Here is a 14435-nt window from a genome sequence, read left to right on the forward strand (position 1 = left end):
TTGTACTGAGTAAAATATTGTATAACTGTAACAATTCTACTGTAAACCTAAAAATTTACAGCCAATTTTGAAGAAGATGCATCTTAGCTCAGAAAATTGTTATTGAATATGTCAATGCTGTTTAATGAAATGCTTCTTCTAATTATATGGTTATTAAATAAATAATTTTTTAAAAAAAGAATAAGGATCCCCTTCAAATGATAGAAGGTTTTATAAAGTTTTTCCAAGTACTACATACCATACCTCATCTGACAAGAGCTGGTTTCAGAGAGGTGTAGTACTTTGCCTAAGATCACACATGGCATACAAACTTGGAACCAGAACTTCAGTGCTCTCATCCCAAGTCCCAACCCCAATGACCAAATTCTGGTAAGTCTGCAAAAATTTCTCCCTGTCCCAGAGCACAGCAGCACAATGGTTAGGGTGTTCTGTTCAGTGTTTCATCTTGACACAGTGTTCCCTCTAGTTTAACCAAAATTAGGACAACAGATAACTGTTTTTAATGGCTTTACCTCTTCTAGGGCCTATAATTTTGAGGATTTTTTTTCTGTGTTTAACTCCATTTGCTATATTTCTTGTTTCTGATATGAAGGACTATTTTCCTGGAGTACCCACTGAACTCTTAAAAATACTGAATTTTTAAATTAGAAGCAGAAATGTAGTCTTAAAGAAATAGTCTTTCTAAAGTTGGTGCTCTGTGTCTTTATTACACAGTGTTTGGGTTTTTTAAATCACCTTTTTCAGGTTCTCCTGGGCCCAAATAAGCAAAAGTATTTTGTTTCAGTTAACAAAGTGAAGACATTTTGCCTTATAGAAAATACAAATGAAAACTTGGAAGAAAAGATTTTAAGAATCATTGCTATTGGCCTGGGGATGTAGCACAGTTGATACAGCTTAGCATGCACAAAGCTTGGGTTCAATCCCCAATACAGCATAAAACTGTGTGTGTGGTGCGTGCTTGTAACCCTAGGACTTGGAAAGTGGAAGCAGTAGGATCAGAAGTTCAAGGTCATCTTTAGCTACATAATTAATTTGAATCTAGTCTGGGCCACATGAGACCCTTTCTCAGACAAAAATACTACTAGCCACCTGTTCCATAGCCACTAAAGTAGTCCACATGCTAGCACCCAGTGTGCTCTCACCACTGTGTAAACATGACCATGCATGTGGCTCCAGCTACACAGCTCCATGTGGTGCTTACTATACACAATTCCATGGACCAAGTCAATGACCAACTCACAATTTTATAGAACCAAATAATCAGTTTGAAAATTGGCTTTCTGGGGCTGGAGAGATGGCTCAGTGGTTAAGAGCACTGACTGCTCTTGCAGAGGACCCGGATTCAATTCCCAGCACCCACATGGCGGCTACAAACCATCCTTAACTCCAGTTCCAGGGGAATCCGAAAACCCTCTTCTGACCTCTGCAGTACTGAACAACACGGGTGCATTCACATACATGCAGGCAATACACTCATACACATAAAATTTTTAAAAATAAATAAAATATTTTTTAAAAAAGAAAAAATTGGCTTTCTGCTGGGCATGGTGGCACATGCCTTTAATCCCAGCACTGAGGACGCAGAGGCAGGCAAATCTCATGAGTTCCAGGCCAGCTGGGGATACAGAGAGACCCTGTCTCAAAAAGACCAAAAAAGAAGAAAAAAAGAAAAAGAAAATAGGCAAAAGTACAGTTTATTAAAATAAAGAAGCCCACACAATGTGCACAGAGAATTTTATGTAATTCAAAAAAATAAATTCCAGCTAGCTAGGTACCATTAAGAAGGTGGAAGGAGAGAACTGACTTTACAAGTAGTCCTGTTAGTCCTGTGCTGTGGCCTGCATGCACAAATAAATACACACACACACACACAATATATAATAAAGTAAAAATAAAAAATCTTTACAAAAAAAGCCATGTGAGGCTGAAGACATGGTTCAGGAGTGAAGAGCACTGTCTGCTCTTCCAGAGAACCTAAGTTCAGTTCCCAGCACTGACATGGATGGCTAACAACCATCCATAACTCTAGTTCCAGGGGATCCAATGCCCTCTTCTGACCTCCACAAGCACTATATAAACAGGAGCACTTTCATACATGTAGGCAAAACACTTATACACATAATAATAAATAAATTTTTAAAAGAAGCCATGTGACAAAACAAAACAAAAAAAAAACTTCCTAATAGTAAAGATAATCAATATGTAACATCAAATGACTGATGTCTTTAAGGGGAAAGGGGAACAAAATCCACCAAATAACATAAGTTACAGGGCAGGAACAGGCATCTACCAAGAGATTTCTCTTGCTTATTTCAGTTATTTATGATTTTTCCAGTTCATAAATGAAAATCATTCTTGCATTAGATTTGCTCATTTTATTGAAGGTGTGATCTACTTTAAGTTGTATGACTGTTGCTTACAGTTTGGAGTCAACGTTATGGAAAGAAATGGATTGGAAGGGTCGGCTGCAGAGGAGCAGCTGTTACTGATTAGGACTGAGGCGAGCCAAAAGCCCAGTGAGTGACACTGGCACATAGGCAGTTTGCCCTCTCTGAGTGGGCTGACAGCCAGGGGCCTCAACCTCCTCTCCAGGGTCCCCCACATCTCCAAAAGATCATTTTGAAATTTTGTCTGATGTCTGGACTTTTACAAAGGCCTACACAATATTGAGATTTTAAAGCTCCAAGAAAAATGCCCAGAGCAAATTCCTTCTATCCAAGCAAACAGAGCTCTGACATGCAATACGGAAAAGCACAGCTGGCAGCAGAACTGGAAATATGGGGATGGCTTAAAAGATAAACTCATTGGGCCAGGTGACTGCCTTTAATCCCAGCTCTCGTGAAGCAGAGGCAGGTGGATCCATGGTCCACATAGTGACTTTCAGGCAGGCTAGGACTAGGGGAACTCTGTCAAAAAAATAAAATAAAAAAATAAAAAGCTATAGCCAAAGCGAGCCTTTCGCTTGTTTTCATTCTTTGCTTTACTTTCTTGTTCTTTAAAAAGGTGCTTCTCAAAAACTCCAAACAGGCTGGAGAGATGGCTCAGTGGTTAAGAACACTTGCTGTTCTTCTAGAGGACCAGAGTTCAATTCCCAGCACCCACATGACTGCTAACCAACCATTTAAGTCCAGTTCTAGGGGATCTGGCACCCTCTTCTGGCCTCTTTAGGCATTGCATGCAGGTGATACACTTACACATGCAGGCGAAACAGACACATAAAAATAGTAAGTAAAATATTTTTTAAATTAAAGAAAATAAAAACCCTCCAAAAGCCAGAGTTGGAATTTTCCTTCAGAAGCTTCATTTGAGTACTCACTGTGCCCAGGCATGCCACTATGAGCCTTACCCAGCATCTTCATGCTGACCACGAGGACACTGAGATGTACAAAGGAATATATGTCCAGGAAATGGCAAGCCTAAGTCACAACCAAGGCCTGCTCATTTTAGAGAGCACCCTTAACACTGTTTCAGACGCAGTGCCATCTCTCAGACATTACATCTATTGCACATTAATTTTCTGTTTGTCCAATTCAACACATTAAGTTGTATCTATTTTTTCTTAATTCTTTTTTTCCCCTGAATACATTTTTTACTTAAAAATAAAACAAGGGGTATGGAGATATGACTCAGCAGTTAAGAGCACATGTACTACTCTTGTAGAGGACCAGAATTTGGTTCCTAGCACCTTCATTTGGCAGTTCACAACTTCCTATAACTCCAGCTCCATGGGATCTGACACCTTCTTCTGGACTCCTCAGGCATCTGCACTCACATGTGCATATACCCACACATACACACAATTAAAATGTAAAATTTTAAAAAGAAAACAATTTTTAAAAATGAACAACAAATCATATACTTGTTTCACATGCTATAAAGTGTAGATCAAGGGGCTAAGGAGATGGTCAGTTGGCAAAGAACATGCCACATACCAATGAGGACCTAAGTTAGATCTCCAGCACCCATATAAGAAAGCTGGGCTTGCTAGCCCATTCTTGTAATCTCAGCACTGGGAAGGCAGAGACAGGATGATCTCTGGGACTTGCAGGTCAGACAGCATAATCTAATCAGAGAGTCCCAGGGTCCCAACGAGAGACTGTGTCTCAAAAAAACAAGGAATGACACCCAATTTACATCTGGCCTCCACATGCATGTATGTACATACATGCACACACAAAGTATAGGCTAAATCTAAATTCTTCCAATAAATTCAACAACAAAAACTAAATTAAGGCCTTTTATCTATATAGGAAACAGAAAGAGCCTCCTTATTAAACCTTCACCCAAGTATTTGCCTGTGCCAAAAGTGCTGTGCCAGGCATCAAAGAAGCAATGTGAGCAAACATGCTGTGTGCCTGGAAAAGCACTTGAAGACACTAGTCTGTAGGCAGAGGGAAATAAATAAGTGTATTGAAATGGGTGAAGGAGGGTTTCAGTGCTGTAAGTCTATACTGGGGGGTGGGGAGGCATGGGTATTTGTTTCCTTAATTACAATCCAATTGTGATCATTCTTCTTTTTTTTAATCCAAAAGACATTTGATATTTTATAAATTTAAAAATCTCAATTCAAACTGCCAAACAATCTTATCAAAATTTCCATTTTTGTTTGTTCTTCACTTATTCTCTTTTGAAGAGGCCTAGATCATGCTGTCATCTTAGCAGAGATTTCCCAGGTTCCCCTAAAAAGGCAGTCAGTCCTTCCATCTGCTGTCAACATACTTATTTTTGATAGTGGTAAGAGCTGAACACAAGTCCTCAAGCATATACACCTCCCTGATAGCGCTTACCAGCCTATTACAATAATTTGTCTTATCTATGAAGGCCTAAGAGCCAAGTCTTTATCTTTTCTCACACCAAGGAAAGCACTCAGTAATCATTTACAGAATAAATTGAGGTCAATTCCATTACAGATTAGCACTTGGACAACAATTATATGTGTGACAGAATAATCTGTATCTGCTATACATATTAAATCTAGTTTGCTCTGATGATAGAAGTTCCTTTCAGAACAGTAAACAAAACCACTACTGTCAGTACTTTCATCAACCAAAATACCAAGTCTAAAGTTTTACACTGCATTTTAGAACCACTTAACTCATTCTAGAAGAAAAGCTATATGGGCAAGATATTTTGGGGACTCTGCAACTGTCCTTGCTTGTTATAATACACAGTCTGTGACATATGAGACTTGTCCTGGCTGAAAACAGATGTTGAAGTGGAAGAATGGCCTGAGAAGCTGGCAAAAGCAATGATTTCTATTCCACTGTGAATCTGTGAACTTTTAAGGCCAGGTGAGCTGATTGCACAGTCTTGTAACCTTGCTGGTTCCTCCAAATACAGCAAATGTTACACAAATTGAAGCGCTCTGAAAGGTCCCATGACTAAGAGATCTGGAAGAACTTCCTAATGTCTCACTGTTATGAAGCTATTCCCCTCCATTTAGTTACAGACCTCACCCTCCAGAAATCCTGGCAGGGTAAAGTCGCTCCTCACTACCATGGCTTTTAAGTGAATTCCAGTTAAGATAGAACAGCAGAGGCCTAGCAGGTACACTTTTCTTTTACATTTATGTATGTATGTATGTATGTATGTATGTATGTGAACACATGCTGCAGAGTACCTATGGAATTCAGAGGACTTATTTCAGGAGTCTGTTTTCTCCTACTATGTGGGTTCTAGGAATAAAACTGAGGTCACCAGGACTGTTGGCAAGTACCTTTCCCTGCTGGCCCTTATCACTGGCCCTCCTAGCAGGTATGATTTGAGAAATCCCTCAGGTCATCACAACAGTGGTTTGACAATTAGAAGGTACAGGGGAAAAAAATTCAGATAACAAAAATTGCTAAGAGATAATTTGATCCAGATTCTTCTTTGTGCATAAGGAACCACAGTGACGGAGGATAGATGGTTCATGTGTCAGTGCATCTGTTAAAGGACATTACCACCAAAAATCAGTATGGTAAATGTACACCTTTGCTTTACCAATAAAATCAAATTCAATGGTCAATCAATTGGGGAATTATGATGTGTATGCAAATATGTAGGGACTTTGTTTCATTTAACTTTTGGTACATACCAGGGAAAACAAATATACCCTGATAACTAATCCAACTACATGAGCAACTGATGTTACTCTGAAAAAAAAAATCATTTTTATGAGTTTAGAACAATTTATAAAGTCAAGAAATTTCCTTACTTGAGCTGAGTATCTTTGGGACAAAACTGAAGTCGGTCAAAATCTTTAAAAGATTAAAAGAAGAAGAAGAAGAATTATTCAAGACATGAACAGAACCATCTGTTATTGTCAGTCATTCAGTGGTAAGGTCGGCACTTACCAAGTCCACACTCCCCTATTGCTACAACCTTCCCCTTGTTGTTCTCAGCAAGATGTAGCAACTCCATTAAGTAATGGTCAGGGTCATTCTTTTCAAATTCATCACATCTTGTGGGATGACACCCAACTGTACTGAAAAACATATCTAACAGAAAATCACACCTTAGGGTTATTTTCAGAAAAATTTCCATGTTGATATTTAACACGCAAAAATGAGAGAAAAATAATTCCAACCAAATTTTATTAGCCATAAGCTATTTAAACTTCCAGAATTATGCTAATTATACAAGAATTTTTTGAAATATCTCAACACAGTGGGGTATGCACATGAAAACTGTCTTCATATATTAATAAAATAATCAACTCTTTCCAAAGCTTGTTATATACTGAGCATGGTGGAATGGAAAGTGGAATCATTTTTTTTTAATTTTTGAGACAGGATCTCCCTGTAGCCCCAGCTGGCCTAGAACCTGCTATGTAGACCAGACTGGCCTCGAACTCACAGAGATCCGCCTGCCTCTGCCTCCCAAGTACATGAAATGATTTCTTAAAATGTCAGTGTTGGGGCTGGAGAGATGGCTCAGTGGTTAACACTGGCTGTTCTTGCAGAAGACCCGGGTTCGAATCCCAGCATCCACATGGCAACTAACAATCATCTGTAACTCCAGTTCCAGGGGATCCAACGGCCTCTTCTGTCCTCCGCGGGCATTGAACGACACGGGTGCACTTACCTACATATAGGCAATACACGCATACACATAAAAATAACAAATATTTTTAAAATGTCAGTGTCATAATTCATGTATTTAAAATAATGACCATAATGTATCCTTCTGAAAAAGGTTAATAGCAGGAATAATTGAAAGAGGTAAAAAGCAGACTTACTTTTCTAATACAAAACAAGACTCAGTATTTGGAGGCCATGCTTTTCACAGCTTTGATAATACAGAATACAAATGAGAAGTCAAAGATGTTCTATCAGAGCTGGGAGTGTGGCTTAGGGGTAGAGTGCTTGAATATCACGTGTACTATGAGCAAGGCCAGGTGCTGGATTTCTATACTGAAAAACAATTCTTTTATTTTATCTTTTAGGAATTCCACAGGTATCTACAACTGAGGCCATGGAAGTGGGAAGAGCCTTCCTCAGGCTCTCATGCAGATATCTACAGAGAGCTAGCAGGAGGCAGTAGATAGCCTTTAAAGTTGTGAGGAGGCAAAGGATGTGGAGAAGAGTGAAAGGGGCAGGTAACAGAGATGCGAAGCTTTTCAAACCACAGCTGTTAGGAAATACAAAGTATGGAAGAAATTCCTCTGAACTTCAAAAACTCCTGGGAAGATGATTATTTTCATGTTTTTTAACACTAAGCAAAGTGCCTGCATATCCTAAAGAAAAGCATGCACTTTAGAAAGACTTCTATAAAAGCAGCTTTTGAGGGGCTGGAGAGATGGCTCAGCGGTTAAGAGTACTGACTGCTCTTGCAGAGGACCTGGGTTCGATTCCCAGCACCCACATGGCAGCTGCAAACCATCCTTAACTCCAGTTCCAGGGGAATCCGCAGCCCTCTTCTGACCTCCATGGCAGCGCATGACACGGGTGCACTCACTTACGTGCAGGCAATACACTCATACACATAAAATTTAAAAAAAAAAAAATTATTAAAAAAGAACCTTTGATAAGATTTTATACATAAAAGAAACACGTCTTTATGCAAAAACTGTAGAAATGCCTAATTCCTGGGTGTCTAGCAAAGTAGACATGCAAAACAAAAATGACACGGATGTTAAACTTTTAAGGCTTTAAATAAATGTAAAATGCTTTGAACATAAAGTGAACACACGAAGGGCAGGATATTACATTATTATTCAAACTCCTGGGGTTTTATACAATGTCTGGTCCACAAAAGAAATATTTAGTAAAAATGATCCTTTATGATATAAATTTTTAAAAAATTAAATAAAAACAATTCATACCTTAAACATATTAAAACGCCCACATAAGAATTCCTCATCAGGAGTACTCAAGGCTAATTATATACATAAATAACTTAATTCTCATTTGCTGAATAATCTTTGCTAAACACTGTAATATCTGCTATATCAATGAGTACCCTAAACTTTGTCCAACTTAATCATATTCCAATGAAATCAATCCATTTTCCTGGTGTTCCTATGGTCAGGAAATACTGTGTTTGTACCTGAAGCAGTTCTCAGAAAGAATTCTTCAAAATTAGCTAATTCATATTTTGTTTTGGTAAAAGTAATATGAGGTACCATTTGTTTGTGCCAACTGCAGTGCATCTTTACTGTCTTGTAGACTTCCACCTGTAATCATAAACTAAAACAGAAAGAAATAAAACAAGCTGACTTTCACAGGACATCAGCAGCAACTGTTCCCCAAATATGTCTTCTCACCAGTTCATTTCACAGTGCTTTTCACACACCCACCCTTCCTTTAATATTCATGGGGAAGATCATCTCTGTATAGCATGACACCCAACTCCTGTACACTCCTTGAGTCACTTGAGGATATAGTTCATGTTACAGAAAACTGAAGAGGGAAAGACCTGTAAATTTTGAATTTTGTTCACTGAAATCAGTGATCATGTAAATCAATAGTGTTGAGTAATTCAACCAATCTCCAACCAATCTCCAAGTGTGGTCTAGGAACTCCCAGGAGGTCAAAACTATAATAATAATAATAATAATAATAATAATAATAATAATAATATAAGCTTTTAATCAAATCACAAGCATACAGGGAGGTCCTCCAGAGGACTTGATGTATGTATCACAACAGACTGACTACAGAAACAGATGTGGAAATATAGCAGTCTTCTATTAACTTAGTCATTCAGAGATTTGACAGAATGTAACAGGATTCTTCTTTTTTGCTAAGGTTTATTTGAAAATACTTTTCATAAAAATATGCTGTTATAGAGTAATTTATAATAATCTAAAATCAGTTAATATTTAAAACATTTGTTTGCATTTCTTTTTATTATTATTATTTTATGTGTATGAGTATATTGCCTGAATGTGTGTAAGTGCACCCATGTTGTGCAATGCCCAGAGAGGTCAGAAGAGGGTGTCAGATCCCCTAAAACTGGAGTTACAGATGGTTGTTAGCTGCCATAAGGGTACTGGGAATTGAACCCGGGTCCTCTGCAAAAGCAGCCAGTGCTTTTAACCACTGAGCCATCTCTCCAGCTCCCTGTTTGCATTTCCAATATAGTATATATGAACAGATAACAACCCACATAAAAGCTTTTTACAGGGTCCTCCATAATGTTAAAGAATATGAAGGGGCTCTGAGACGGAAAACTGCTGAGTTGATGTACAATGACAAAGTCTCTGTAAGGAATTCATGGCTCCTGGGAAACTGGTATACTTCAGACAGCCTTTGGAGTCACTTGATGGTTAGAATACATCTTTGCTAATCTGTCAGAATGAAAGTGCCATACTTTTACAGTGACGGCTGAAGCAGTGCTATTTAAGGTACACCTTCTTTTTAAGAAGTGATTAAGGACACTGGTTTGTTTTTTTATAATATTCTATTATTTTTATTTTATGTGTATGAGTGTATTGCCTGCATGTAGGTAAGTACACCCGTGTCGTGCAATGTCTGCAAAGGACAGAAGAGGCTGTCAGATCCCCTGGAACTGGAGTTACAGACAGTTGTTAGCTGACATGTGGGTGCTGGGATTCAAACCCGGGTCTTCTGCAAGGACAACCAGTGAACTGCTGAGCCATCTCTCCAGCCCCCTGGTTTATATTTTTTAAAGCATACTTCAAAGTCTCACTAAGCTGAAGTGAAGACTTCATTGTAGGTGCACACCTAACGAGAATACATATAAAACAAAGGTGGGATTTCACATGATAAACAGACACTGTCATACAACAATTTAGACCTCTAGCATGATTAGCCATTGAGCAACTATTCGGGGAAATATAGTCATAATTAAATCCTCAATTACCTGTAGAACATAGGATATAAGAAAAAATTTTTAAATATTGGGAGAATTTATTTACTAACATTAGTTAATTCTTTAATGATGGCACAACAGTGATATCACCATACACATCATCAATGTACATGGTGTATTCAATGTTTCCTTTAACCCTCAAGCAACTCTCTTAATTAAATACTGTTTTCATTCCCTTTTTACAGATGAGAAAACTGAAATCTAGACAGAGGAATAACCCAAGTCACAAAGATGCAAAGGAGAAAGCTGGAGCTGGAAACCAAATATGTGATGTCAAAATTGTGCTTTAACCACCACAACATAAATGCAGGTACTGAACCAAGTTTCGATTTAGTAAGTCCAAGTAAAATTCACCTCAGTTCTTTTGTTTCTGTGACTGTAGTTTACTTGTATGTACATACATGATTAGAAATAATCAAACTATTCATGGTCGACACGGGAGAACTAAAGAGATTGATACTTTAGTGTTTGCAGAAAGGCATTATAAAAGTGATCTTTCACATAGGGAGTGAACACATAATGGGAAATTCATGTAATTTTGGTCCTTTCTTATTATTTGTAAATGACTAATAAAATCTTGGTGTTAGAGACTGCAGAATTTATTTAACTAGCAGTGTCTCGTTTTAGAACTGAGGGTATTCAACTTAGAAGCAATAGTTACAAAGTGACTTGATACCATGCTGTGGCTTACAACCCTATCTCCTGTGAGTATGTGTAGGATAGCTAACCATTTGCACAACTAATTTAAAGAAATAATTACTTGAAGAATTTGACATAAACTAGTTAATTCCTTTGCCTATTAGGATTTTCCAAAAACTTGCAAGAATTTTATTGCTATAAAAGTTGAAGTGCCTTCTCAGTTATCCAATGACACACCCATAAGCTACATATGGTAAATATGCATGTGTTTTTGATGACTACTTCAAACAAATGCTAGATTATATCATAAAATGTATTGAAATATGCCTTTTAATATTAGTACTTGTTATAAGTTTGATTTTTTAATTATATAGATTTTGCCACATTTCTGATCATGTGAAAAGAACTATACCCGACCATTGTGCAATTTATGGCAATGAGCAGAAAAAGTATTTCTATTAGTTGGTTATATTACATGTAGTATGCAGCATTGGCTTTTTCTCTTTACTTTGCAGAATTTTAAGTGAAATTTATTTTATAAACAAGAAATTCAAGACTAACAAAATCTAGGTGTTACCTTTTTAACACCAATCTGGATAGCTCTCTTTATTACATCCTGTAAGTCATCTGTATAAGAAAAATCACGTATTAAGTAAAACTGGTCAATAAAAGCTCAGTTGTCTATAATTTTGCATCTCTCCTTAAAGTAAAAATACATAAAAATAAACACAGGTACTAATTCAAAGTCAAACCAATACCATTTACTTGTAATATAATAAAACTAGAGTTACAAAACCTTGAAAAGAAAGCCATATTAAGCAAACTAGAATTAACAATGAATTCAATTTTATTTTTATTTTGTTGCCCAAACAAGGAGAAAATGACAGAAATCAGGAGGTCCAAAGTAAAAATGAATTCACTGACTACAATTTAAGTTACTTGCCTTGAATTTGAAACTTTTTAAAAATTTGTGCATGTATATGCATATGTGTGTAGGGGAGAGGTTGATGTTGAGTGCTTTCCTCTATCACTCTCCACCTTATTTTTTGATACTCTCACTGAACCTGGGGCTTACTGTTGCAGCCAGCAAGTCCCAAGGATCCACCTGTCTCCAGTGCACACTTTGGGATTACAGACACATGCTGTTGCTCTTACTTTTAGGAAGGTGTTAAGGATCTGAACTCATATCTTCATGATTATAGTGCAAGCACTTTACCCACAGAGCCATCTTCCCAGCTCATTATTGAGGTCAGAAACAAATGGGCAGCAAAATAAAATAGAAAAATTCATTTATTAATTTTATATTAAGTATCAGAGTAAATGTAAATGGAATTCTATTACTTCTAAAGTAGCTACAAATTTCGGAAGAAAAGAATAACCTTAGTTAACTTATACTAAGTACAGCAACTAGGTTTACTAAATATTATAAACTCAGAGCTAGAGAGATGGCTCGGCAGTTAAGAGCATGGGCTGTTCTTGCAGAGGACCTGGGTTTTAATCCCAGTACCCACATGGCAGCTAACAACCATCTATAACTCCAGATCCAGGGATTCGAAGTCCTCTTCTGACCTATGCAGGCACTGCACAACATGGGTGCACTTATATACATGCATGCATGCCATACACTCGTATACATAAAATAAAAATAATAAAATATATAAAAAATAAATATTACAAACTGGTAAGTGACATTGGCCACAATATAACTTACATCATAAACATACATATGCAAATATACACACATATATACATGCTACAACAAAGCATGAAGTCTAGGAGCTACAAAGGTAAGAAAACCAGATTATAACTCACTAAACAGCTCAATTTTGTTATGTAAGTGGCATATAAAAATATCACCCCAAATTCTAAATGGAATAGAAGAGAAATAAGACTTGAGAAAACTAACATTTACTTTTCCTCTCTCAAGAGACATGGAGCATTTCCTGTGTTTAGGAAAGCTTTTACCTTCTACCATCTAGAGAAGCTCAGCTAGATGAGTTTCTGGTGTAGCTTATTGAAGTATGGAACTCTCCTCCATTCCCAACCACAAAACCAAATATTCCTGTCTGCACATTCATGATGAGCACAGTCAGTTTTCGAAGGCTGTTTTTGCAGACGAGTTTATTGCAGACATTCTGCTTTGAAAAACTTGTTGTCACCATCATTTCCTGTTTAGCCACCTCTTAGCTAACTAAATAGGCCTTGTATACTGGGACTGTAGCTCAGGGGCAGAGCACTTGTCTAGCATGTCTAAGTGCCTGGCTGGATCCTTACAACTGGAGAGAAAAATGAACTTATCTGATAAATACATTCATTTGTCTTTGGCTAAGCCTTCCCTTAATCTTTAAGATACTACTATCAAGTTCCCCCATACAATGGGCCTCCAAATAGAGACACAGGTGGACAGGGAAGGAGATAGGGAAGTAGACAGCAGTATGCCTCCATTTCAGTTACTTTGCTAGTCTGTCACTTGGCTGAAAATTTTTTTCTTTTTAAAATAAGATTTATTTTCTTTTTAATTATGTATATATGTGTGTGCATCTATGTGTAAGTATGTGCATATGAGTACAGGTATTTGAAAAGGCCAGAAGAGGACATCAGATTCTCTGGAACTGGAATTATAGGTGGTTATGAGCAGCCCAATTCGGGTGTGGGTCCTGGGAACTGAACTCGGGTCCTCTGCAAGAACAGTAAGTGCTCTGAACCACTGAGCAATCTCCCCAGCAACCTGAAAATGCTTTTTAAAAAACTCGATAAACTGATGCTCACAGGAAGTGATTCTTAGGTTGTGTGGCCTAGTGTTCATGGTCACCATTTATTAATGTGACTTTTTCACTTCATTTATTGTTTTATCTAAGATGTGTAACGATGAGGGCTTGTTTTAATTTTTTGAGGTTATTTTTGTTTTTGTTTTTTTGTTGTGACAGGGTTTCTCTGTTGCCCCAGCTGGCCTAGAACTCATTATGTACACCAGGCTAGCCTCGATCTCACAGAGATCTGCCTGTTGTGCCCCCTGAGTGATGTGACTAAAGGTATGCACCACCACACCTGGCTTGTTTTTTTTTTTTAAGACAAGTTCTCACTATGTAGCCCAAGCTGGCCTCTGCCTCCTGAGTTTGGCTTTAGAGACTTGAATTGCTATACCCAGTTGTATAAAGAGTTCATTAACATTTCAATTTTAAGATTGGATTATGCTTTTCAAGATCTCCTTGAGGCAGAACATTTGTCTTCCTAGAGAAACCACTTTAATAAAAGAAACATTTATTTACCTTGATGCTTCTGCACCCCCCTATAAATTCCCCTGAACACAGGATCTGTCAGGTTGATGCCAATATCTATGGAAAACAAAAACAAAATAAACAATCATTAAAAGTTTTTCTTGGAAACTCTCTAAGCTTTTCATTCACATACTCATTGATTCAAACAATACTGAAGGGTTGGCCACTTGCCAGCAACTACAATGCTAAATCCACGGGATA

The 14435-nt window shown here is 37.5% G+C and overlaps 1 protein-coding gene across 7 annotated transcripts in view; it reads right to left on the reverse strand.

Annotated features, from left to right (window-relative positions):
- Tatdn1 (TatD DNase domain containing 1) overlaps window positions 1-14435 on the reverse strand; it is a 46531-nt gene that overhangs the window by 23600 nt on the left and 8496 nt on the right. For 3 of the 7 annotated variants that reach the window (XM_029569548.1, XM_008845442.2, XM_008845443.3), the window contains exons 2-6: window positions 14226-14291; window positions 11534-11583; window positions 8606-8669; window positions 6336-6479; window positions 6197-6239 (exon numbers count right to left, since the gene is read on the reverse strand). In XM_029569548.1, the coding sequence (XP_029425408.1) occupies window positions 6197-6239; window positions 6336-6479; window positions 8606-8669; window positions 11534-11583; window positions 14226-14291 (367 nt within the window). Of the gene's footprint in view, window positions 1-6196; window positions 6240-6335; window positions 6480-8529; window positions 8670-11533; window positions 11584-14225; window positions 14292-14435 lie in introns of all 7 variants that reach the window. The other 4 variants (XM_017801192.2, XM_029569547.1, XM_029569546.1 and 1 more) reach the window with 3 other exon arrangements.

The sequence above is a fragment of the Nannospalax galili genome, unplaced genomic scaffold, assembly GCF_000622305.1.
Source record: "Nannospalax galili isolate Female #2095 unplaced genomic scaffold, S.galili_v1.0 scaffold380, whole genome shotgun sequence".
NCBI lineage: Eukaryota > Metazoa > Chordata > Mammalia > Rodentia > Spalacidae > Nannospalax > Nannospalax galili.